This window comes from Neolamprologus multifasciatus, chromosome 7, assembly GCF_963576455.1.
Source record: "Neolamprologus multifasciatus chromosome 7, fNeoMul1.2, whole genome shotgun sequence".
NCBI lineage: Eukaryota > Metazoa > Chordata > Actinopteri > Cichliformes > Cichlidae > Neolamprologus > Neolamprologus multifasciatus.
The window spans coordinates 62,879,425-62,898,771 of NC_140445.1; the positions used below are offsets into that span (position 1 = coordinate 62,879,425).

A 19,347-nucleotide genomic window follows, 5' to 3' on the forward strand; every position below is an offset into this window, starting at 1 on the left:
GGATTACACAGAGACAAACCGTAAGACATGACTCTAATGAAAACCCAAAGACTAGAAATTATAAATAATATAATAAACTCAAAAACCCTGGTTCAACGACCCAGGCCTCCTAACAAATGGCCGGTAACGGTTTTATTCTGCTCCTTGCAGCGATCCTCTTTGTTGATCTTATTGTATTGTTTGATATCAAATCAAAAATGTTTATGCACGTTTTTTTTAATTTATTTATTTTATAGCAGTTTTTCTACACTTTCAGTATTTGTATTTTAACCTTTTTTTATTTTTGTAATTGTTTCTACTATTAAATTATCCATTTTTTAAAAAAAAAATGTGGTTTCGTCTTTGTCTAAACTAATAGTAGGTATTATAGTAGATTGATTTATAAGCTGCAACAGTTGTTTAGCATTAAAGGGAAATGGCGTAGTTCCTGGAAATAATCTGAAACAAACCCAAATTACAGGAAGTTGAAATGGCCATTGACGGTTTTATTCTGCTCCTTGCTACGATCCTCTTTGTTGATCTTATTGTATTGTTTGATATCAAATCAAAAATGTTTATGCACGTTTTTTATTTTATTTTATTGCAGTTTTCTGGAAATTACCCCATATGGAAAAGAAATAGTAAAAACTTATATGATTTACTCATGAAAGTGGCCACTTTCTCATTACTTTCATATATTGTTTTAGTAAGTATCCAAAACATAAAAGTTTAATTTATATAATTTTTCAAGGGATCTTATATCTGTTTTCACTCTTGTATGCTTTTCATACAAGTTTCACACAAGACAGATACAAACTTTATAAGATTTATATATATCTTTTCCATATGGGACCCTAGGCATCTGTCAGATGTTAATAACAGATGTGGCCCTGTTCAAACAACATCCAATTTGGGCTTGTTGGAACTCGCTCCCTTAACTAAAACACAATTGTACAATACTCTTAAGTTTCATGTTGAGATTCATATCCTTTTTAGATGCATCGCTCCAACACCACCAGGTAATCGCCCTTATACTGCTGACATGTTGCTACTTGAGAAACTAACCCTCCTTATCTGTGTAAATTCCCCTATACTTCACCAAACTACCAGCTACATTCAGCTCACTTGCTGATCAGCCAGTATGTGTGGAACAAGCCGTTGCACACACACGTGCCTGCAGGACTTTCTATGTAGCTATGTCACTTTTTTAAGTCACCTGATCAAATATAAACGTAATTTCAAAAAATGTTTTCTAAAATATCTATAAAGCGGAGGAAAGTCAAACTGATGCATTTTTGCTTTTTTTTTTTTTTTTTTTGCCTGTCTCATTTGGTTCTTTAGCCGTCAGAATTGTTGTCTGAAGACCAACAAGGATACCCAATGGATTTATTTTGCCAAATGGATCGTCATGGTATTGCCGTATTGGTCCATTTGATCGACCTTTGTTTTTATTATTTATTTTATTTTATTTTCAGTTGTTACAGACGGGACAGACATGAGTGAGGGATAGGAAAGGGAGAAAGAAAGAGGAAGGAAAAAAAAAACAGAAGGGGAGAGGGACAGTGAGAAAGGGGGGAAAAAATGCATTTTTGCTTACTGATCAGTCATGTTTCATTCGCACTGACATAAGGTTACTTTAAAAATACTGAAATTACTGCTCAGAATCAAATGTGGTTATTATTTTTTTAGATATGATATGGTGACCTGGTGAGATCTTTGATTCGCCAGAGATAAAATTTTATTATGTGTGTGTTTCAGCCATGAACATTCATTTTGTCTAAGCTTGAAAACCTATCTTTAACAAGGGTTAGTTTATTACTTTATGTAAAAACATATCTGAATATATTATCAGTTGATCCACCTGTCCCACCTATGCACCATACACCCTTCACAGTTTGCCAGTCCAGTGCAACACTCATACATGGAGACAATCATTCAAAGTTACATCCACACACAGGGGCTAATACCAAACTAGACAATGCTAATTAATACCAAACTAGACAATGTACACAGGCACAGAGGGAACATGTAAACTCAGAAAGGCTGTTTTGAACCGTGAGCCATCTTGCTGCTGGACTCATATGCTGAATCACCCATATGATCATTCTTCTCTCATTTCTTTGTTCTTAAACACCATTTTCAGTTGGCAAATGTATTTTTATTGATTTTCTCTTAGTTGCAAATTTTGATGTTTATATATTCAGTCAGCACCAACATAAAAAAGTCAATACACTTAATTCACAAAGTTATTGTGCCAGAAAAAGCCACTATATTAATGTCACAGTGGAATTGAGATGATTTAATTTGAAACAGCTGAGATTTCTGTTTTTTGTTTCATTGACAGATCATAACATTACTAACGTTCGACGGCCTGTGTGAGCTTTCATAATAGATTACAGGCAGCCTGTTTATCGGGGAGGAATGTGAAGAATGGTGTTGCATAGCAACAAAAATCAATATTTGTTTAACACTTGTGAGGAATTAGAGATATATTTTGCTGCTATTGTTAATCATCATCATCATTACCATTGCATTAATAATACAATCTGCAGTATTGATATTGTATTCAGATGTTTAAACATATTGGTACCCAATTAGCCTTTATTACAGGTGCAGTTATAACCACTCTAAACTGTTGAGTTGAATCTATCTTAAATGCTTTTGAATGCCTGTTATATCTTAAATGTGTACGTGCTGGCCTTCTGTCTGGTGGAAAAGGTTATAAGGTTCAGCTGGTGAGGCAAGAGGTGAAGCTGAGTGCAGTTCATGCTGACACACACACACTCACACATTAGACAGACTCATTTATAGGTGAGAGGTTAATCATGTTTGCTTGTAACTCTTTTTTTTTTTTTTTTTTTTTTTTTTTTTTCCGCCTGTCCCATTTGGTTCTTTAGCCGTCAGAATTGTTGTCTGAAGACCAACAAGGATACCCAATGGATTTATTTTGCCAAATGGATCATCATGGCATTGCCGTATTGGTCCATTTGATCGACCTTTGTTTTTATTATTTATTTTATTTTCAGTTGTTACAGACGGGACAGACATGAGTGAGGGATAGGAAAGGGAGAAAGAAAGAGGAAGGAAAAGAAAAACAGAAGGGGAGAGGGACAGTGAGAAAGGGGGGAAGAAAAAATATCTCCGGGATCACCTGTTGAGAGAAAAAGAATAGAAAACAAGCAAAAAAAACAAAACAATGCAACATACTATACACAACACCATCGCATTAATCTAGCTAAGTGTAAACAGCAGTAAATACTAAATATTGAATGTTGTTGTGCAGCACGCAGGACAGACAGCGCACAATGTGCTTTGAAGTAGCAGCCAAGAAAGGTGTGATTTAAGTCTACGAACAGTGAACACCTGTGTGCACACCTGTGTGGATCGGCGCGCTTGTATTCAAATGGTTTCCCCATGTAATGGTCTGCTAGAGGATGTAGAGAGCCATAGCCCCGTCCCCCAGGGCATGAAGCAGGCATGGAGGAGATCCAGGCCCCAGACATCCAGAGGCCCCAGAGTGCAAGAGCCCAAGGAGGACCACCGGAGGGGCATCCGTGCCACCTTCATGGGAAGGGCTGAGGATCCCCAGATGAGGGGTCACCCAGTAGCCACCGGGCAGAAGCTAGAGGGGGCTGCACCGGCGTGCCCGCCGGCTCCGCCGGCAGCCAGCTGTGCCAGAGTGAACCGAGCCGCAGGCACAGAGGCCGGAGGCCCGAGGGCCCCCCGCGCCCCGGAAGAGGCCTGACCGAGCAGCAGGCGCCAGGCCCCGCCAAGTAGCCACCGGGAGTGAGCTGGCACATGACCTGAGCGCCCAGCCCTGGACACCAAGAACCAACAATGCACCAACCCCTGAGGGCATCAGTCACCGGCAGGGAGTGTGGTGAGGGGAGATAGGCCTCCACACTTTGGAGGGCCTTGGAGTTCCCAGAGAGGTGGAGTCTAAGACCCGACCTGACATATAGACACAGACAAACAGGCACACACAGACACAGACATGCATTCTCACCCTCATGCACACATATACAAACACTCAGCACTCACCTTGCTGCTTGTAACTCTAAAATTGTCTCTGCAAAAAGAGGAACAGTTTGGTGATCCAGACGGGAAGTGAAAGTCAGAATGTTGACAGGAAGCATCTGCTGTGGAGACGGAGACAATGTTATTTTAAACTGTGTTAAGTCATTGTGGTTTTGAAACCTATGTATGAACTGTATCTGAGTGACGTTGAAGGGCGTAGTAAATTTAAGCCCTGAAAGGTATAAAACACCTGCCTATGCTCTGTAAGTCGAAGATCAGTTGCTGTCTGCGTACAGTGGCGGTCTTCCCACGCGTGTCATTAAAATCATCGTTTGACTCCACCCGGCCGGATCAGTGTTGTTATTATGGAAGTAGATTACCTCCCTCCTCAATATTGAACCTTAACACACTCTCATTCAACATGAATGGATCCAGGGTTACGATTAACAAGTGACAGCAACAAAGCACTTCTTCGACATGAAACAAGCACTAATGTAAATTTCATTCTCTGTATGTCCTTGGTGTTCGAGACAGACAAGGAAACAACGCTACTCATTGCTGAACACTGAAAATAAATCCTTCAGTGTTCTGTTTTCATTCACTACTATACAGTAGTGGGCCATCTACACATACAGGAACTGCTTGGGCATTGAAACTTATGCCATGAAGCTCCCAGCGGATGATGTTAATAACAGATGTTATGGAAATTCTGTTAACAAAGTCTGCAGACACGGTCAACTGTAGTCAGTACCTTTATTACCAGGTGTGGGAGAAATACACAGACAGTCAACACTGATGGTTATGCGATTGTATAGGAATTTCTTTCACTTAGGTATTAATCACGTTATTGTAATGCCTCGTTGCCACTGGATTTTAACATGTCTGAAACTCATACTTAAGACAAATGGTAGGGGGTGTAGTAAGGATGTTGGGGGAAACAGGAACTCCAGAGGACCAGTCTTTTGTCTCTTCAAGGACTCTGGGAAGTAGCAAGGGAGTGTGAACCTTAAGGTGTGAAACAGCTGTGTACTGCCTTTGTTCCTGGAGAAGGTATTTAACTGAGAGCCATGCTAGGCTCAGTGAGAACTCTGCTGACCGTCTGTCCCGCGGTCATGTGGGACTTCATCAAGCTTCATCACACAAACATCTCACAAAAGCTATCTCAATGGTATCATAACATACTCATTGCATACAATGCCCACAGGCTGTGGCTTCTTTTTTTTTCTGCTCTTGCTCTTGACGAAGGCAGTCACACTTTTCTCCTCCTCCTCCTCTCCCTCAGCTTCCCTGCTTAGCCTCTTGTGTCCTTGTCTAGTCTCATGTTTTTTTTTACTTTTCCCTGGAACACTCTCTCACAGTCTGTTCTCTAAAACCTAAAAGAGGAATTATGGATTTGATCAACTGGTCCCTAAATGCAATTGACACCCCTTTCTCAACGAGAAGTTTGGGCTCGGGTGAGCCTGAGTGCTGAAGATATCTACCTATTCGGAACCATGGTAACAGGGTTCTTGCTGATCGGAGCTGGCTTGGCCCTGACTTATCGAAGAATTAAGGAAGCGGAACCGGCTGTTCAAACCCCCACAAGGCTGCCCGCTGGCATTGAAATGATGGGAAGAGGCGTGAGTTTCTCAAAATGGACTCATTGAGTGCAGCACGGATAAGATCTTGGAGAGGCTGACGGCTGCTGTGAATACTCAGAATAAGATCTCTGAGTGCAGACTGGATTACATCTTGGAGCAGCTCACTGTGGTCGTGAGCAGTGTTGGTCAAGTTACTTGAAAAACATAATCAGTAACTAATTACTGATTACTTCCTCAAAAAGGTAATCCCATTACTTTACTGATTACTTATGTTCAAAAGTAATTAATTGCTTAGTTACTTAGTTACTTTTTAAAAACATGATTTACAACCTGAATAGGTAACAAAGTGATAGATCTTTCAGCCCAATTCTACTTTTTCTACATAATCCATCATACAAAATGTAATCAAATGGAAAAGTCTCTTTTTTAAACTTGTTTTATTAGTTTTAATCTTTTAACTTTATGCATCAAGCAAAAATGTAATTATATGCAACATTCTCTGACTGGAAGAAATTAGTTTAACATTTAAACCTATTTTCTGCACATTCCAGCACATAAAATAAAATATTTTTTGTGTTTACACTCAGTCTTTCAAATAGATGCAAGTAAAACACAGCAGAAAATAAATAAAGTCAAAGACTAGCGGTCCTGTTGCTCTATTTTCACCTGTAAAGCAGGAGTGGGGTAGGCGGAGGTTTACCCTGGTGCAGGTGTGCAGCGGTCAGTGGAAGAATCCGCGAGTTTCTCTGTTAATTTCCCATTACGTCGTAGCTACTCGGTGCTTGTTTAGGGTTTTTTTTCGCTGTAAAAAGAAGTTTTCTTCCCACGCACAACGGACACTAATGTTTTTGTCACTTTTTATGGAATAAACTCAAAGTAAGGTCAGTACTTCCACGCTTTAAACGCTGCACGCTCATACTCTCTCCCGCACTCGATATATTATCCATTGTTGATCTGCACACAGCTGTTTTCACGAATGTCGCACTCGCTTACGTCACTGTCATGAGACACTCTCGCAAAAAAAATCACGGTTTTAGTAACGCAGCGTTCCTACGGGAAAGTAATGGTAATCTAATTACCGTTTTTGCAACAGTAATCCCTTACTTTACTCGTTACTTGAAAAAAGTAATCAGATTACAGTAACGCGTTACTTGTACAAGTAACGCGTTACTTGTACAAGTAATATGTAAGTTATATGAGATATTGCACCCCTAATGTCTACATGACTTTTCACTTAATAACTTTTGTGATGAACTTATTCAGCTACTAACCGCTTCCTGTTTTTAGAGAACACACAGATGTAGAGAAGAGAAACCTCAGCTCTTTCCGAGAACATGCAGATGTAGAAAAGGGAAGAACCCGTTGCTCTGAGTGACGTTGTTATTTTTGTATACACACACAGACACACAGAAAAGTATAAATAAAGAACGCAGACAGTGATGAAGTGCAGGTCGTGCGTCCATGACTGCCCTCGCGAGTGAAAGACAACTGCAGTGTTTGTGTTTTCTAACTCAGGTGTCTTAGCTGAAGAACTACGGGGTGATTTAAAGAAATCCTCTGTCACTGGTCCTAAAGCTAATGTTTCCAGGCTAAAGGACTCCCAATGCTTTATTTTATTACTATTACATTTATTTTTACTTGTGGTGTACTGTGAAGGTACGCTCTGTAAGGCTGCATCTTTAGCCTGAGTATGAATCTCAAAAAACATACTCCATTGAGGAGACCAAACTATTCACAGTAGATTAGCTTAATCCAGCTGCCCTGAGCTGTGCAACAGCAGAGGCACACATATCCAAAGTGCTCTTATTTGACCTTTTCAACTTTTCAGATGTCGTGGGTGTTTCTTCTACATTAGTTGACATCACCTCCCCTGTAGTGCTAACTTCTTTAACTGCCACATCAGGCAGTAGATTAACATTAGTGTCAGCCTGTTGGTCAAAATAGTTAAGGTGTTTGGTATTTAAATGTTTTCTAAAACCTGTGGTTTGGATGAACGTGTACATGTTGTGAAGCATAGTGTTGTAAGATGTGCCAAACACAAAATGTGCTTTAAACAGTTCATCAAAAGCACCAAGTGAAGAGGTAGACTTGCATGGTATGGCATTCTTGTCAAGAATAATGAAGAACCGGTGGATGTCATTCTTTTTCACCCCAACAGCCAGGAGGTAGGGTTGAGTGCTGGTAGTGATGGCATCAAGGTGCTCTTGAATATTTGTGAAAAGACAAATACAGACAGGCAAGAAGAATCAAGTGTTTCTTAAATTGGTAATTCACAACATAAAAATAGAAAAGAAACACAAACCTTCTTGAAGACCACAAGACGCCTTTCTGCTTGAGAAGCTGACACCTTTCCTGGTCTCTTCTGACCCTGACCAGATGGTGGAATCAGATGTAATAGCAATAGAATTGCTGAGAGGTCACTGTCCCAGCCTGCAAAAAATTGTTTGTTTTTAATAAAGTTGAATTATCATCATCAACAAAAACACATTTCAATGCATCTGCATTGACAAAATGTTTGAGTAGACCCAAAAGACAAAAAGGGTAACTGTTCTGTGTGCTAATCAAAGAAACAACAGCTCACCAATGTCAGCATTTACGTCAGTGGCATCCTCAGGAAAGTCAGCTGCCAGGAAAAGTTCTTTCCACACCCCCATTGCCGAGCTTAAAAACTGGAACTTTTTGCACGTACGAGCACGCGCTCATGCACTCTCATGCACGCGCGCTCGCTCATCCAAAAAGGGGCACTTCTGGGCCGTGCAGTCCCACTGCGCACGCTCTGTCTTCTCCTAGCGGGTGCGTTTTAATTAGGTTCATCAGCCATTGTGCGCATTTTGGCTTTTCATGGTAAATTCATACAAACAGGAATTACTTTGTCTTTTTACACTGACACTAAAGAAAGACTTTTGTTGTCAGACAATCGAGCTGAAATGGCAAATTGTGTGTGTGTGTTTCTTTTATAAGCAGATTTTCTACGGTTAGTTAAGCGACTACCCAACCTTGCTGCATTGTTTCTAACTCTGGAAGTGTGTATTGGATTCCATATGTGTGACTCATCACGTCCTGTGTGAAAAAATTGTTTTCTCCCTTAGAGGGAGAGGGGTCTGTGGAGGGAGGAGAATAAAAACAGGGAGGGCCAGCACTTTTCTATGCACAGACAACATGGAGCCTTTCATTCTGCAGCCCTGCGTTCCCCTGTACTTGGACGGGGAAGAGATCTGCTCTCCCATGGGAGGCAGCAGCGGCGACTGGTCCTCATCGGTGCTTAGTGACACCCCCGTCACCGTCTACAGTAACAGATCAGAAGCAACCGATGCTCCGTGGAAAGAAGGGAAAAATAAGAGCGTCTTCATGTTCCGAGCCGGTATCTGGAGGGAGAATGGCCTCTACCTTTTGAGGGGTGTGGAAAGTGGGGCTACGTCTTCAAATACGACATATTTATGATTGAAGGCCTCAGCCTAGACCTTTTGACCCTACCAGAAATACTCCGGAAGTGTGTAATATGTTCCATAAGCATGAGGGGAGGGGTATGGTTCCTGGGGGGATCAGAGAGGGAGGGGTTCGTGAGGCATGGGGGTGAGGCAGCAGATTTCTGTTGAGTCAGTGCTGTATAGAGAGACAGAGCAGCGGCTTTGTTTTGCACACATGAAGAAGGAGTCAGACAACAGATATCGGTTTTTCTTATTGCTTTTAACCCGGCAAATAATTTCATACAGGCCTCATCTCCCGTAAAATAACCCTTAGTGGGAAAAAATCTCATATTCAAATAAGTTTTTTACAGCACCCCCATCTGTGGGAAAGAGTTCTTTTCTCAGAGTCAAGTTTACCACAGGAGGCGAGCAAGAACAAGCGCAGACAACTGTTGCCCATAAAGTAAAACAAATAGCCTCCTCTAAGTCGTATTTTACAGACGGAGAATGTGGAAAACAGACAACCCTCACAAGAAGGCACCCAAAAAGGAAATTAGACACCCCAACTTTCTTTTCCGACCCCCCGACTGCACACACACACACACACACACACACACACACACACACACAAAACGGAGAACCGAACGGTGAGAGAGAAAAAAAAGTGCAGTCGTTAAAAACACACAATCTACCGTTTCAGTTTGAGTGTGTAAAAAGCACTATTTAAAATTTGACCCTGCATTTGCAAAAGTAACTCCTGTTTGTATAAATTCACACTGAAAAAACCAAAACGCTCACCGCGGTTGATAAACACAAATTAAATAATGCGTTGCACATCTGTGTTTTAAAGAAGGTCTGGGAAAGCCCTCGTGTATTTTTGTTTTAATTATTTGAAAGTTTAACAAATAAACAAACCTCCTCCCCTCACCCCTCCTCAAACATTTTGTCAATGCAGATGTGAATACTATAAACTAAGTTTTTTTGTGTAATGGTTTAGTCTCTCAAACTGTTAGATTTGTATTGTTCATTGTCATTTATGTTTAGAAATATTTACTCATATATGCTTAGAAGTATATAATCATTTGTAGATTGAAAGAATGTCTCATCCTAGGAGGTCTGTAACAACTCTGTGTAGCATGAAGAGGGGGGTGCGTTCACTCCTCTACAGAGTGTTCTGGCATAGATCACACACCTCCTAGGAGAGGTCGTATCTTCTCATGCTTATATATGGTATAGCAAACACACGTATATCTGTTTGAGAGTAAGAGCCTTTTGTTTAGATGGACCGCTAGACTCCTGGCACCAGCTTTAGGGAGCCTTCATGGGGTCACACTCTGACCCCACACACACACACACATACTTACACAACGCACAGGCAAGGTACTCTTTGTGTGTATGTAGACGTCATATGTTAATGAACCTATGTATATTCATGTAACCTCAATAAAAGAGCAGTGTTACGGGGGAGCGGACGAGAGCAACTGGGGTCAAGCGAAGGAACGGCGCTCGTCGTGGTTCTCTCCCTCATGCATGAGTAACATAAAGAACTTTGCCTACTTGGTGTTCAGTGCTTTTGCTGTGTAGTTAAATTGTCTCGTTCCAGCGGTGGGCCTGTGCTAGACAGACCCACACACCGTGGACGGGCTGATCACCCCTGAGGGAAAAGGTACCTTTGTCCTACCAGCTGTTGAAGCAAAGGAAATGGAGGAGTCACGGAGCCGTGTGTTTCAGTCACCACCGAGACCATTTTGAGGGGACCTCTGCAGATGGGTGAGTTGTAGCTAACTTGTACACAGTCATGGGGAGTTTTTTGTCTGGCCGAGGGGGGGAACGCTGGCCGACCCCGGAGTTCGAGTCTCCGGGAGGAAAAACCTGGTGGTTTGAGGCCCCAGGCTTGTGTTGGGTACGGCTCATCACAAGGACAGTGGCTCAAGCGCGCTGTTGGGGAGAAGCCGGCCCAGACCTGTGTTCGGTCCAAGTACGCCACAGGGACGGCGGTTCGGGTACACTGTCGGAATCCATTTCTGTGTACTATAGTGCACGGAGTGGCGGTGTTCGTTCCTTGGTCCGTAGAAGGCAAGGACCTCGCGGGGGACGCCTCGTGTAGTAAAATGGGATCTAGATCCAGTAGATCGGCAGATGTTCCACCAGGCGGCCAGAGACAGAACTCAATACATGACTGTGGTAAGAACTGAGTAAATGTGTGGTGTGTAAGATTGCAGAGACTGGTTGTGTGGAAAAGTTGATGTGTGTGTAAAAACAGTGAAAAATTGGGTTACAAAATGTTGAAAATGGGGAACAAAAACAAGAAAGAAAAAAAGAGAGAGAGGAGTGTAGAAATGTGTGTAACAGTTGTTTCCAACTAGAGGGAGAAGGTGGTACTGCAGGCCACCAGCTCCCCTAGGGTGGACACACACGAAAATTTCTTTTTTAGCAGAATTGTTGATAAAAATAATCAAAAATAGGAAGAGGGTTTGGTGTTTTTCAGCGTAGAACAACTACAATCTCTCTGGGTTTTTAAGAAAGGGGAGTTCAGAACCAGAGAGGGGAGATGTGTTGTTTTAAGCAATGAGAAGAATGATCAAAATGTCTCAGTGTGTCACTTGCAGGTGAAGAGCAGACCCGGATCAATTTTCCACGTGCAGCAGTCGGAAGAAAATTATAGGTTAACACCATTAGAAACACTCAAGCCAAGTTTTGGCTGAATTGTTTTACAGCTTAACTTCCACGTGTTTGTCACCCTGAGAACACAAGCTCCAAGAATCTCCCCCTGAAGACAAGAAATGCAGTTTCAGAACAACGAGATGGATCTCGAGAGCTCACAGCAGCATCCTGAGCAGTGAAGAAAAGGTCCAGCAGCAACAGCTGTGCAAGACAGCAACAGCAAGGAGAAAAATGGCATCATCATGACTGGATGGATGGATGTGCATTTCCAAGGAGCTGCAACTTCACTGTGTGTGAATGGACTTTGAAAAGACTGCCTGAGTTGGACATTTGCCACTTTCGGTGCAAAAATGGCAAAATGAGACCGTGGAAAACACAGGACAAAGCTGAAAGAAAACTGACTCTCACTGGACTGCTGCAAGGGGCAGAGATGAGATGAGACCACAGTGAAAGGAGAAGGGGACAACATGGAGGAAGGCTGTTGTAGTGTGGGAATGAAATTTGGGTTTAGGAAACTGGGAAGAAAAACGACTGCCTTGCGTGGAGAATTGAAAAGTGTCTGGAGCACCGCAAACAAGAGAGGTACACAAAAATTACACAAACAGAAAAATGCATTAATCCTACAAACACAAACACACATGCAATGAAGCTCATGAAGACCAAATAGCATTTTAAGCATTTCTGTTACCATCATCTTGTCCGGTTAGCTTAGTAGGTTAAGAAGTGATACATAGACAATACACGACCCAGAGGAAACAGTAACGGCGTAGAAGTCACAAAACATCTTCACATTTCAATTCAGGGGAGTAGAGCAGGGCGATATGACCAAAAATATTTATCACGATATACATTTGAAAATTTGCGATAACAATATAACTGATGATATAATTGACACTAGACAAAATACTTTACAACTCCTCAACTTTATTAGTGCAAAAAAAAAAAAAACATCAATGTATTTTCACTTAAACAAGCAGCTTTTTAAGTGCATTAAAGTTATATAAAAAATTAACAGTGCAAATGCAAATCCTTGCTAACAGTTTAACCAAAAGGCATTTCCAGTGGAAACTGGCCGACATATCCTCAGCATAACCATGTATAATATCCACAAAACTTAAAAAGAGGTTATACACACACAATACGGTAATATTATGTTGGAGCACAGTACGTATCACTCCGCCAGGCTCCTGCCTACGATAGCCGTAATGCTCCGACAATCCATCAAGCGGTGCGGCTTCGTAGCTTAGCAAAGTCGTACTGAAACATTTGACAGATTTTCGAGCGCCGTGTACATAAAATCGTTTCGAGGTCAGTAAACACAACCAGAATTCATACATAAGGCACACGGGATTATAAGGGGCGCTGTCGATTTTCAGAAAAATCAAAGGATTGATTTTAAGTGTGTCGTATTTCCCAAAAAAACATGGTAATAACGACGGCCCGCTAGCATGCTCTACCAAAAATAGTGCTTTGTTGTGTATCTGACGGACGAAAGCTAAACCAGTTCCACACTGAAGTTGCAGCATTTTTACAAACCAATTCTGGTTCATCCGTTTCATTCAACGATCCGCTTTCGCTCTTCTCATTCTGCGTCGCAGCCATGTGTGTATGTAAACAAAGGCACTGCGCATGCGCGTTTTACCCATATTCTATCGCGATATTTCATTTTCTTATCATTGCCCAACATTACACCGGTATTATCGTGAACGGTGTGATATAGCCCAGCCCTACAGGGGAGTATTTTTGATACAATAATTAGGCAGAGATTAATACATCACAGATGCTACGGTTTATTTGTTACAGTTTAGGACGGTAGCACCAAACAGTGCTGAAAGTTAGACCATAGTTCTCCTCTCTAATAGACTCGGGCAGCTCAAACTGGGCTAGCTGATGCAACAGCTGTCGGATGCTGTGACTCTCAAATTGGGCTCTGCCGGGATCTCCGATAAGTACTTTAGTGCCATGGACTCTGACACAGCTGTCCAACCAGCTGTGAAGGTGAGTGGCGAGGGCCTCATCGTAGAACATGTCACCTAAGAGGATCAGGCTGAAGGCGTCGGGTTCTGAACCAATCATGTTTGTGGTCAGACAAACAGGTGGCTCCAGCCCGTTCAGCTCACAGTTCATTTGGGTCGCAACAGCTGCAACTGTAACACAAACCAGTAGATTTAAGGCTTCTACTGCAAGATATGGTAAAATACTATAACAGCTTCAATAGTATTTAAAAATAACTATTTTGTCCTTTTTGGCATCATCTAGTAGCCTTTTTTTTTTTTACTTTAAATGCCAGTAGTAGTGCAAATGTATCACCACCAATAATTCTAAACACCACACAGGAAAAAGTATCAATTTCTTTCAGATTATGCAAAAAGATACAGCAAAAATGCAAAACTGGACATAAATCATAATTTAAAATAATCTAGAGTCAGAATGACTTTTGAAATTGGTCATACATGTGGATGTCTAGAGGGATAAAGTGTATGTCCTTGCAAAGCGTAAATAATGCACATGTGAACCATTTTAACAACAAACCTACTTTCTCATAATTCCTGCTTTTTTATTTAACAGTTCAGAAACATTCAGCAACAATAACAGATTATGTGAACACATAAATAAATACACACAAATGCGTACCAGTGTCAATGTCATTAGCTACTACGTGAGCAGCACCACGCAGTGTTGCAGCAATGGCTGAGGCTCCACAGCCGCTCCCCAGATCCAGGACTGTCTGATTCCGGCACACCTCAGGGTTATCTAAGATATACCTTTAATAGGAAGTCATTAAAGAAAAACAAACGATTTGTTATCAGAAATTGCTGGACATCAAAAACTACACTAGCTAGCGCTTTATTAGGTGCACCTTCTTTGTAGTCTATATTGTGATGACAGTATCATAAAGTCGCTGTAGATTTGTCAGCTGAAAACACATGACGTGTGTGGGATTAAAGAAAATATTTTACTGCTACACATAGCTTTCATCATTATCATTGCATTAAAATGTTCATTAAAAGCTACTGGCATTAGATTAAAACTTATATTAAAGGTGCGGCTACAGGGCTCGCAAAATCGCTAGCCCGACGTCCCGGGGCTAGCGATCTTTCCAGTCGGGCTACCAAAATCTAACTCAGCCCTGCCCGTCGGGCTATCATAGGAAGGAAAATATATGTCAGTGCTTTTGCATTCTTTCGCCAATGTAGCTGAGTAATTATGTCATTGGCATCGATGAGTCACTGTCAATATGTGACATATTAAAATCGCGTTTGAATTTGCGCTTGCTTTTTGCTTTCACTTTCATTTTGCGATCGCGCGAACGGTGTGTAGAGAGCAGCAGCACTGATTGGTGAGTGACGATTAATTGCGCACCAATTCCTCTGACATCGTCTTATCACTCATTAGCTTACTATTCAAACGCGACAAGTGAAATCTCTCGCAGCAAACTTAAACATATGAGAGGTTGAGTGCGCAAAGAATCGCTGATCATTATGTGAGTGCGTGTGTAAAAGCAGCAGGATTTACGCTGGTATTTTAGTTCTGCTCAGCCAAATTAGACAGGTCAGGGTGAAGAAGGGGCAGCCAAAGAAAAGCTTACCACAAAACGGAAAAATTATGACAAATCAGACTATGAGGCAAAAAGAAAGTGCAGCTTTTTTGGTTTCATGGACAAAAGAATTTCTGTGGCTGGAATATGACGAGCTAAATAACATGATGTTCTGCCAGGTGTGTTGTGAGTTTCATTTGATTTCTGAGTCGACAAGCGCCTTTGTTACTGGGACCAGTAATTTTAAGAAAGACCCCATCAGGACCCATGAGAAATGCAAGAAATGCATTATTGCCCAGTCTGCAGTATCTTTCCCAGAACAAACAGCAATTGCAAAAAACATACTAAAAGTAAACCAAGCACAACAAGAACTCCTGAAAAAGCTGTTTAGAACAGCGTGCTATGTTGCAAAGAGTGAACTACCATTGGCAGAATTTAGCAGTCTTTGCAAACTTCAAAAAGCAAATGGCCTAGATCTTGGTTCCACTTACTTCTTACCTGTGACTTCAGTGGAAATTTCAGAATCAGGATCTGACACAGACTGATTCATGTTCTACACAGTTCTTACAAGTTCATAGAAATTTCTGTTCAATTAGAACCAAGTATTTGAGTTGATGGTTGTAATTTTTATACAGTTGTTGTGATTTGTATTTTAACATTTTTTTTTGATTATTTTTTGTTTCCGTTACAATATTATACTTTAATGTATAATATTGTAATGGAAACAAAACATTAAAAAATTGCTTTCTTTTTTATTCGGGCTACTTGAATTTATTTTGGGCTACCAAAAACAGAAGAATGCCTGCCCAAAGGGCTACCAGAGATTTTGAAATTTTGCGAGCCTTGGGCTATAATCATTTTATACACACATTGCCGGATGTGCTCATGAAAGAGTTGATGCTCAGTCTATTTAAAGGTCTTAAGCTTCGTTTGGCGCGATGTCCCAACGATCCATGGTGTAAGTGACTTGGAGCAACAGAAGGTTAAAAAGCATACACGCTTACAAACACAAATGATTTTAAAGAAATGCTAGGCCAAAGGCCTGGAATTCATTTTGCTTCTAACTGCATTTGAGTTTGCCTAGTAACAGGTGACAGAAGAAGAGTCGAGAAGGTTGCAAACCCTCATGGACCATCTGGAGGGTGAAACAAATTGCCATGTATGGAAGAATGTGATAGAAAGAGGAACTTCTTTGTCTGTTTTTAGCTTTTTAAATTGACCATTTACTGTAACTGATGCATGTCATATTCTTGTTAATGCATGAAGGGGCGGAACCCTGATGTCTTAAAAGCATTCTGAAGTGTATTTTTGGGTGAAGATCTATGCTGTGTTGCAGTGTACATCTTCCCACGCGTGTGTTCAATAAAATCATTGTTTGATTGCACTCTTCTGGGCCAGTGTTGGTTTGTTCTTATACTCAATATTTAGAATTCTAGACATTCAGAATGTCTATCCGAGTTAAAATCCTGGTTTACCTCTAATTTTCTAAAGCTCAATGAGGATAAAACTGAGATCCTCCTTATTGGCACCAAATCCAACCTTTTGAAGGCGAACCATTTCTCACTCACCATCAATAACTCCACAGTTTTCCCTTCTCCTCAGGTTAAGAGCTTTGGTGTCATCCTAGACAGTTCACTTTCCTATAAATCTCACATCAATAATCTCACCCATTCTGCCTACTTCCATCTACGTAACATTAACAGATCGCTTCCTTCTCTTTCCACCCAGTCTACGTCCATTCCTGTCACCTCCCGTATTGACTACTGCAATTCTCTTTTACATGGTCTCCCCCAAAAATCCCTCCATAAGCTTCAACTGGTTCAGAACTCTGCTGCTCGCATTATCACCAGAACCCCTCCTACCAGCACATCACCCCTGTTCTTCAGGAACTTCACTGGCTTCCTGTGAAATTCCGGATAATTTTCAAACTTCTTCTGCTCACCTTCAAGGCCATTCATAACCTCGCTCCTCCTTACCTTTCTGACCTGTTAACCACCACCTGTTCTGCCCGTTCACTTCGTTCTTCTTCCTCTATCCAGCTTGCTGTACCTTCCTTTCGCCTCACCACCATGGGAAGCAGAGCTTTCAGCTGCTCTGCTCCCAGGCTGTGAAACTCTCTGCCCCCAGAAATAAGAAACATTGGTTCTCTCCCACAGTTTAAATCCCAACTCAAAACTCATCTGCTCAAATCTGCATATTCACTGTGAATCCCGTTTGTTAATTTTATCTTGTGCTTTTATTTTATTGTTCTTATTCTGCCATTGTTTTACTAAGTGTTTTATCCTATTGTAAAGTGTCCTTGGGTGACTTGAAAGGCGCTCATAAATAAAATTTATTATTATTATTAATTCGGGACACGTGTCACATCCCAAAGATACTCCACTAGATTAACATTGTGACTGTGCAGGCCATTTGAGTGCACTCAATGTTCAAGAAGCCAATTTGAGATGATTTGTGACACGGTGGGTATAAAGGACGGACAGTAACAATACTCATCTGACAGGAGTGCCACCTGGTGTGGTCTTCTGCCGCTGAGTGTTCAGCAATGCTCTTCTGCATATGCCAGAAAGTTTATTCTGTTCTGTTAGAAATAAATAATTTAATAAAGTTTCTTTTTAACATGAATTTCAATGTATGGTTATAATAGAGTTGGTACACTCGTTATTAGAAAATTGCAAGTATTTAACGCCATGGTGTGAAGGGTTGGGCGTTGAAGGTAGAGTGGTACACACTAACACTAACACAGATCACAATCAGAGAGAACCTGCCTTAGGAATGGGTGGCGGTTATGGTAGGATGGTGTTTCTGTGCTGGCGATGGCACAGAAACTGTAAGGTGTTGGGTTAAAGCTGACACCAACGTAGAGGAAAACATATAGATATAAAACATGTCAGGTAACAACTGTAGAGGTATGTGGAAGGCCCATGAAGCTTGGTTTGAACTTCAGCAGGTTGTCTTGACCACGTTTACATGCTCTGAGTTGCAGCCATGTGAATGAATTATTAGATATCTGTGTTAACGAGCAGTTTAAGACGTGTACCTAATAAAGTGACCGGTTAGCCATGGTTGTCATCTTACCTCGACAGTGCCTGTCCCCCTGGCCAGTATATAGCCCAGTAGGGGTCATCAAAGGGCCATAACTCCGGTCTCTCTCGCCAGAATCTGCATCGGGGGGTGAATAACCTCAGCCTGATCTCAGGAGTCAGGCTCTGCTCTCCTGTTATCTCCGTGTTTTCTATAATAAACTTCCTGATGTGCTCAGCAGATGGGTAGACATTTGAGAGGTATCTGTGTCCTTGTGTCTGCGTAAACACCTTGTAGATAAGTTTACCATGGCGGCTGCATTGCAGGGTCATTAAAAGCGCTGCTGACATTATAACAAAGCAGAGATAAAAGCAGCTAGACTAACGTTAGCGGGGCTTTCAGTCCCATTAGCCCCATAACTGCATTTTTTGGAGAGGCTTTTACTATTTCTCGTTGAAGCTAACAGTTGTAGCCTGTTATTTGTAAAGCGTGACTCTTCAAAACCTCACAATGGTGCAACAATCAAGTTAACAAGGTCAAAACAAAACAGATAACACGATCCTTGATGCTTCTCACACGAATGCAAAACAAGGTCGGACGAAGCTTCCTTCGACCGTCTGGAAACAACACACAGACTCTCGGTTCCGCTCAAAACAATTCCTACCAGTGGTTTATATGCAGTATTAATGTAATTTTAGCTAATGATAGGCGTGCATTTATTATCTATTTATGGGATGTATAGTGTTTTTCTCTCTCAGTCAGTGTAATTGGGTTTGTGAACACGCTATTCCAAGTAATACATACCTCCCCTGTCAGAGCATATTAAAGTACAAAAGTGCAACTTGACCAAATTAATTTAAAAACAGTAAAACATAATTAGAACATATACATGGGTGGGAAAACCGTGATTGTCTTGAACAATTACAAGTTTCTGCTCATTATTAATGTTTCCTTTTTTTAATTGAATTAGAAATTGAACAGATTCATGTTGGTCTATGTAACACAACTCCACTGATCCTATTTTACCTACTGGTAAAAAGCCTATTTTTGCAGTTTTTCTTTCACCTGATGCATGCATATTATGTCTGTCTGTCCATCTTAGACAGACATATCACAGCTATTACTTTTGTTCCTACTG

General features: G+C 41.2%; 2 protein-coding genes across 2 annotated transcripts; both read right to left on the bottom strand.

Annotated features, from left to right (window-relative positions):
* Positions 1 to 327: 327 nt before the first annotated feature.
* Positions 328 to 8,230, bottom strand: LOC146515836 (uncharacterized). The gene is made up of 3 exons (XM_085167961.1): positions 8,158 to 8,230; positions 7,862 to 8,042; positions 328 to 7,790 (listed from the first exon to the last, which is right to left on the bottom strand). The coding sequence occupies exons 1-3, from the start codon at positions 8,228 to 8,230 to the stop codon at positions 7,319 to 7,321; spliced, it is 726 nt and encodes a 241-aa protein (XP_085024087.1). The 3' UTR covers positions 328 to 7,318.
* A 3,248-nt stretch (positions 8,231 to 11,478) lies between these two features.
* etfbkmt (electron transfer flavoprotein subunit beta lysine methyltransferase) lies at positions 11,479 to 18,840 on the bottom strand. The gene is made up of 3 exons (XM_085166598.1): positions 18,264 to 18,840; positions 14,282 to 14,412; positions 11,479 to 13,794 (listed from the first exon to the last, which is right to left on the bottom strand). Exons 1-3 carry the CDS (start codon positions 18,557 to 18,559, stop codon positions 13,445 to 13,447), a joined length of 777 nt encoding a protein of 258 aa, XP_085022724.1. The 5' UTR covers positions 18,560 to 18,840; the 3' UTR covers positions 11,479 to 13,444.
* Between the last annotated feature and the right edge of the window lie 507 nt (positions 18,841 to 19,347).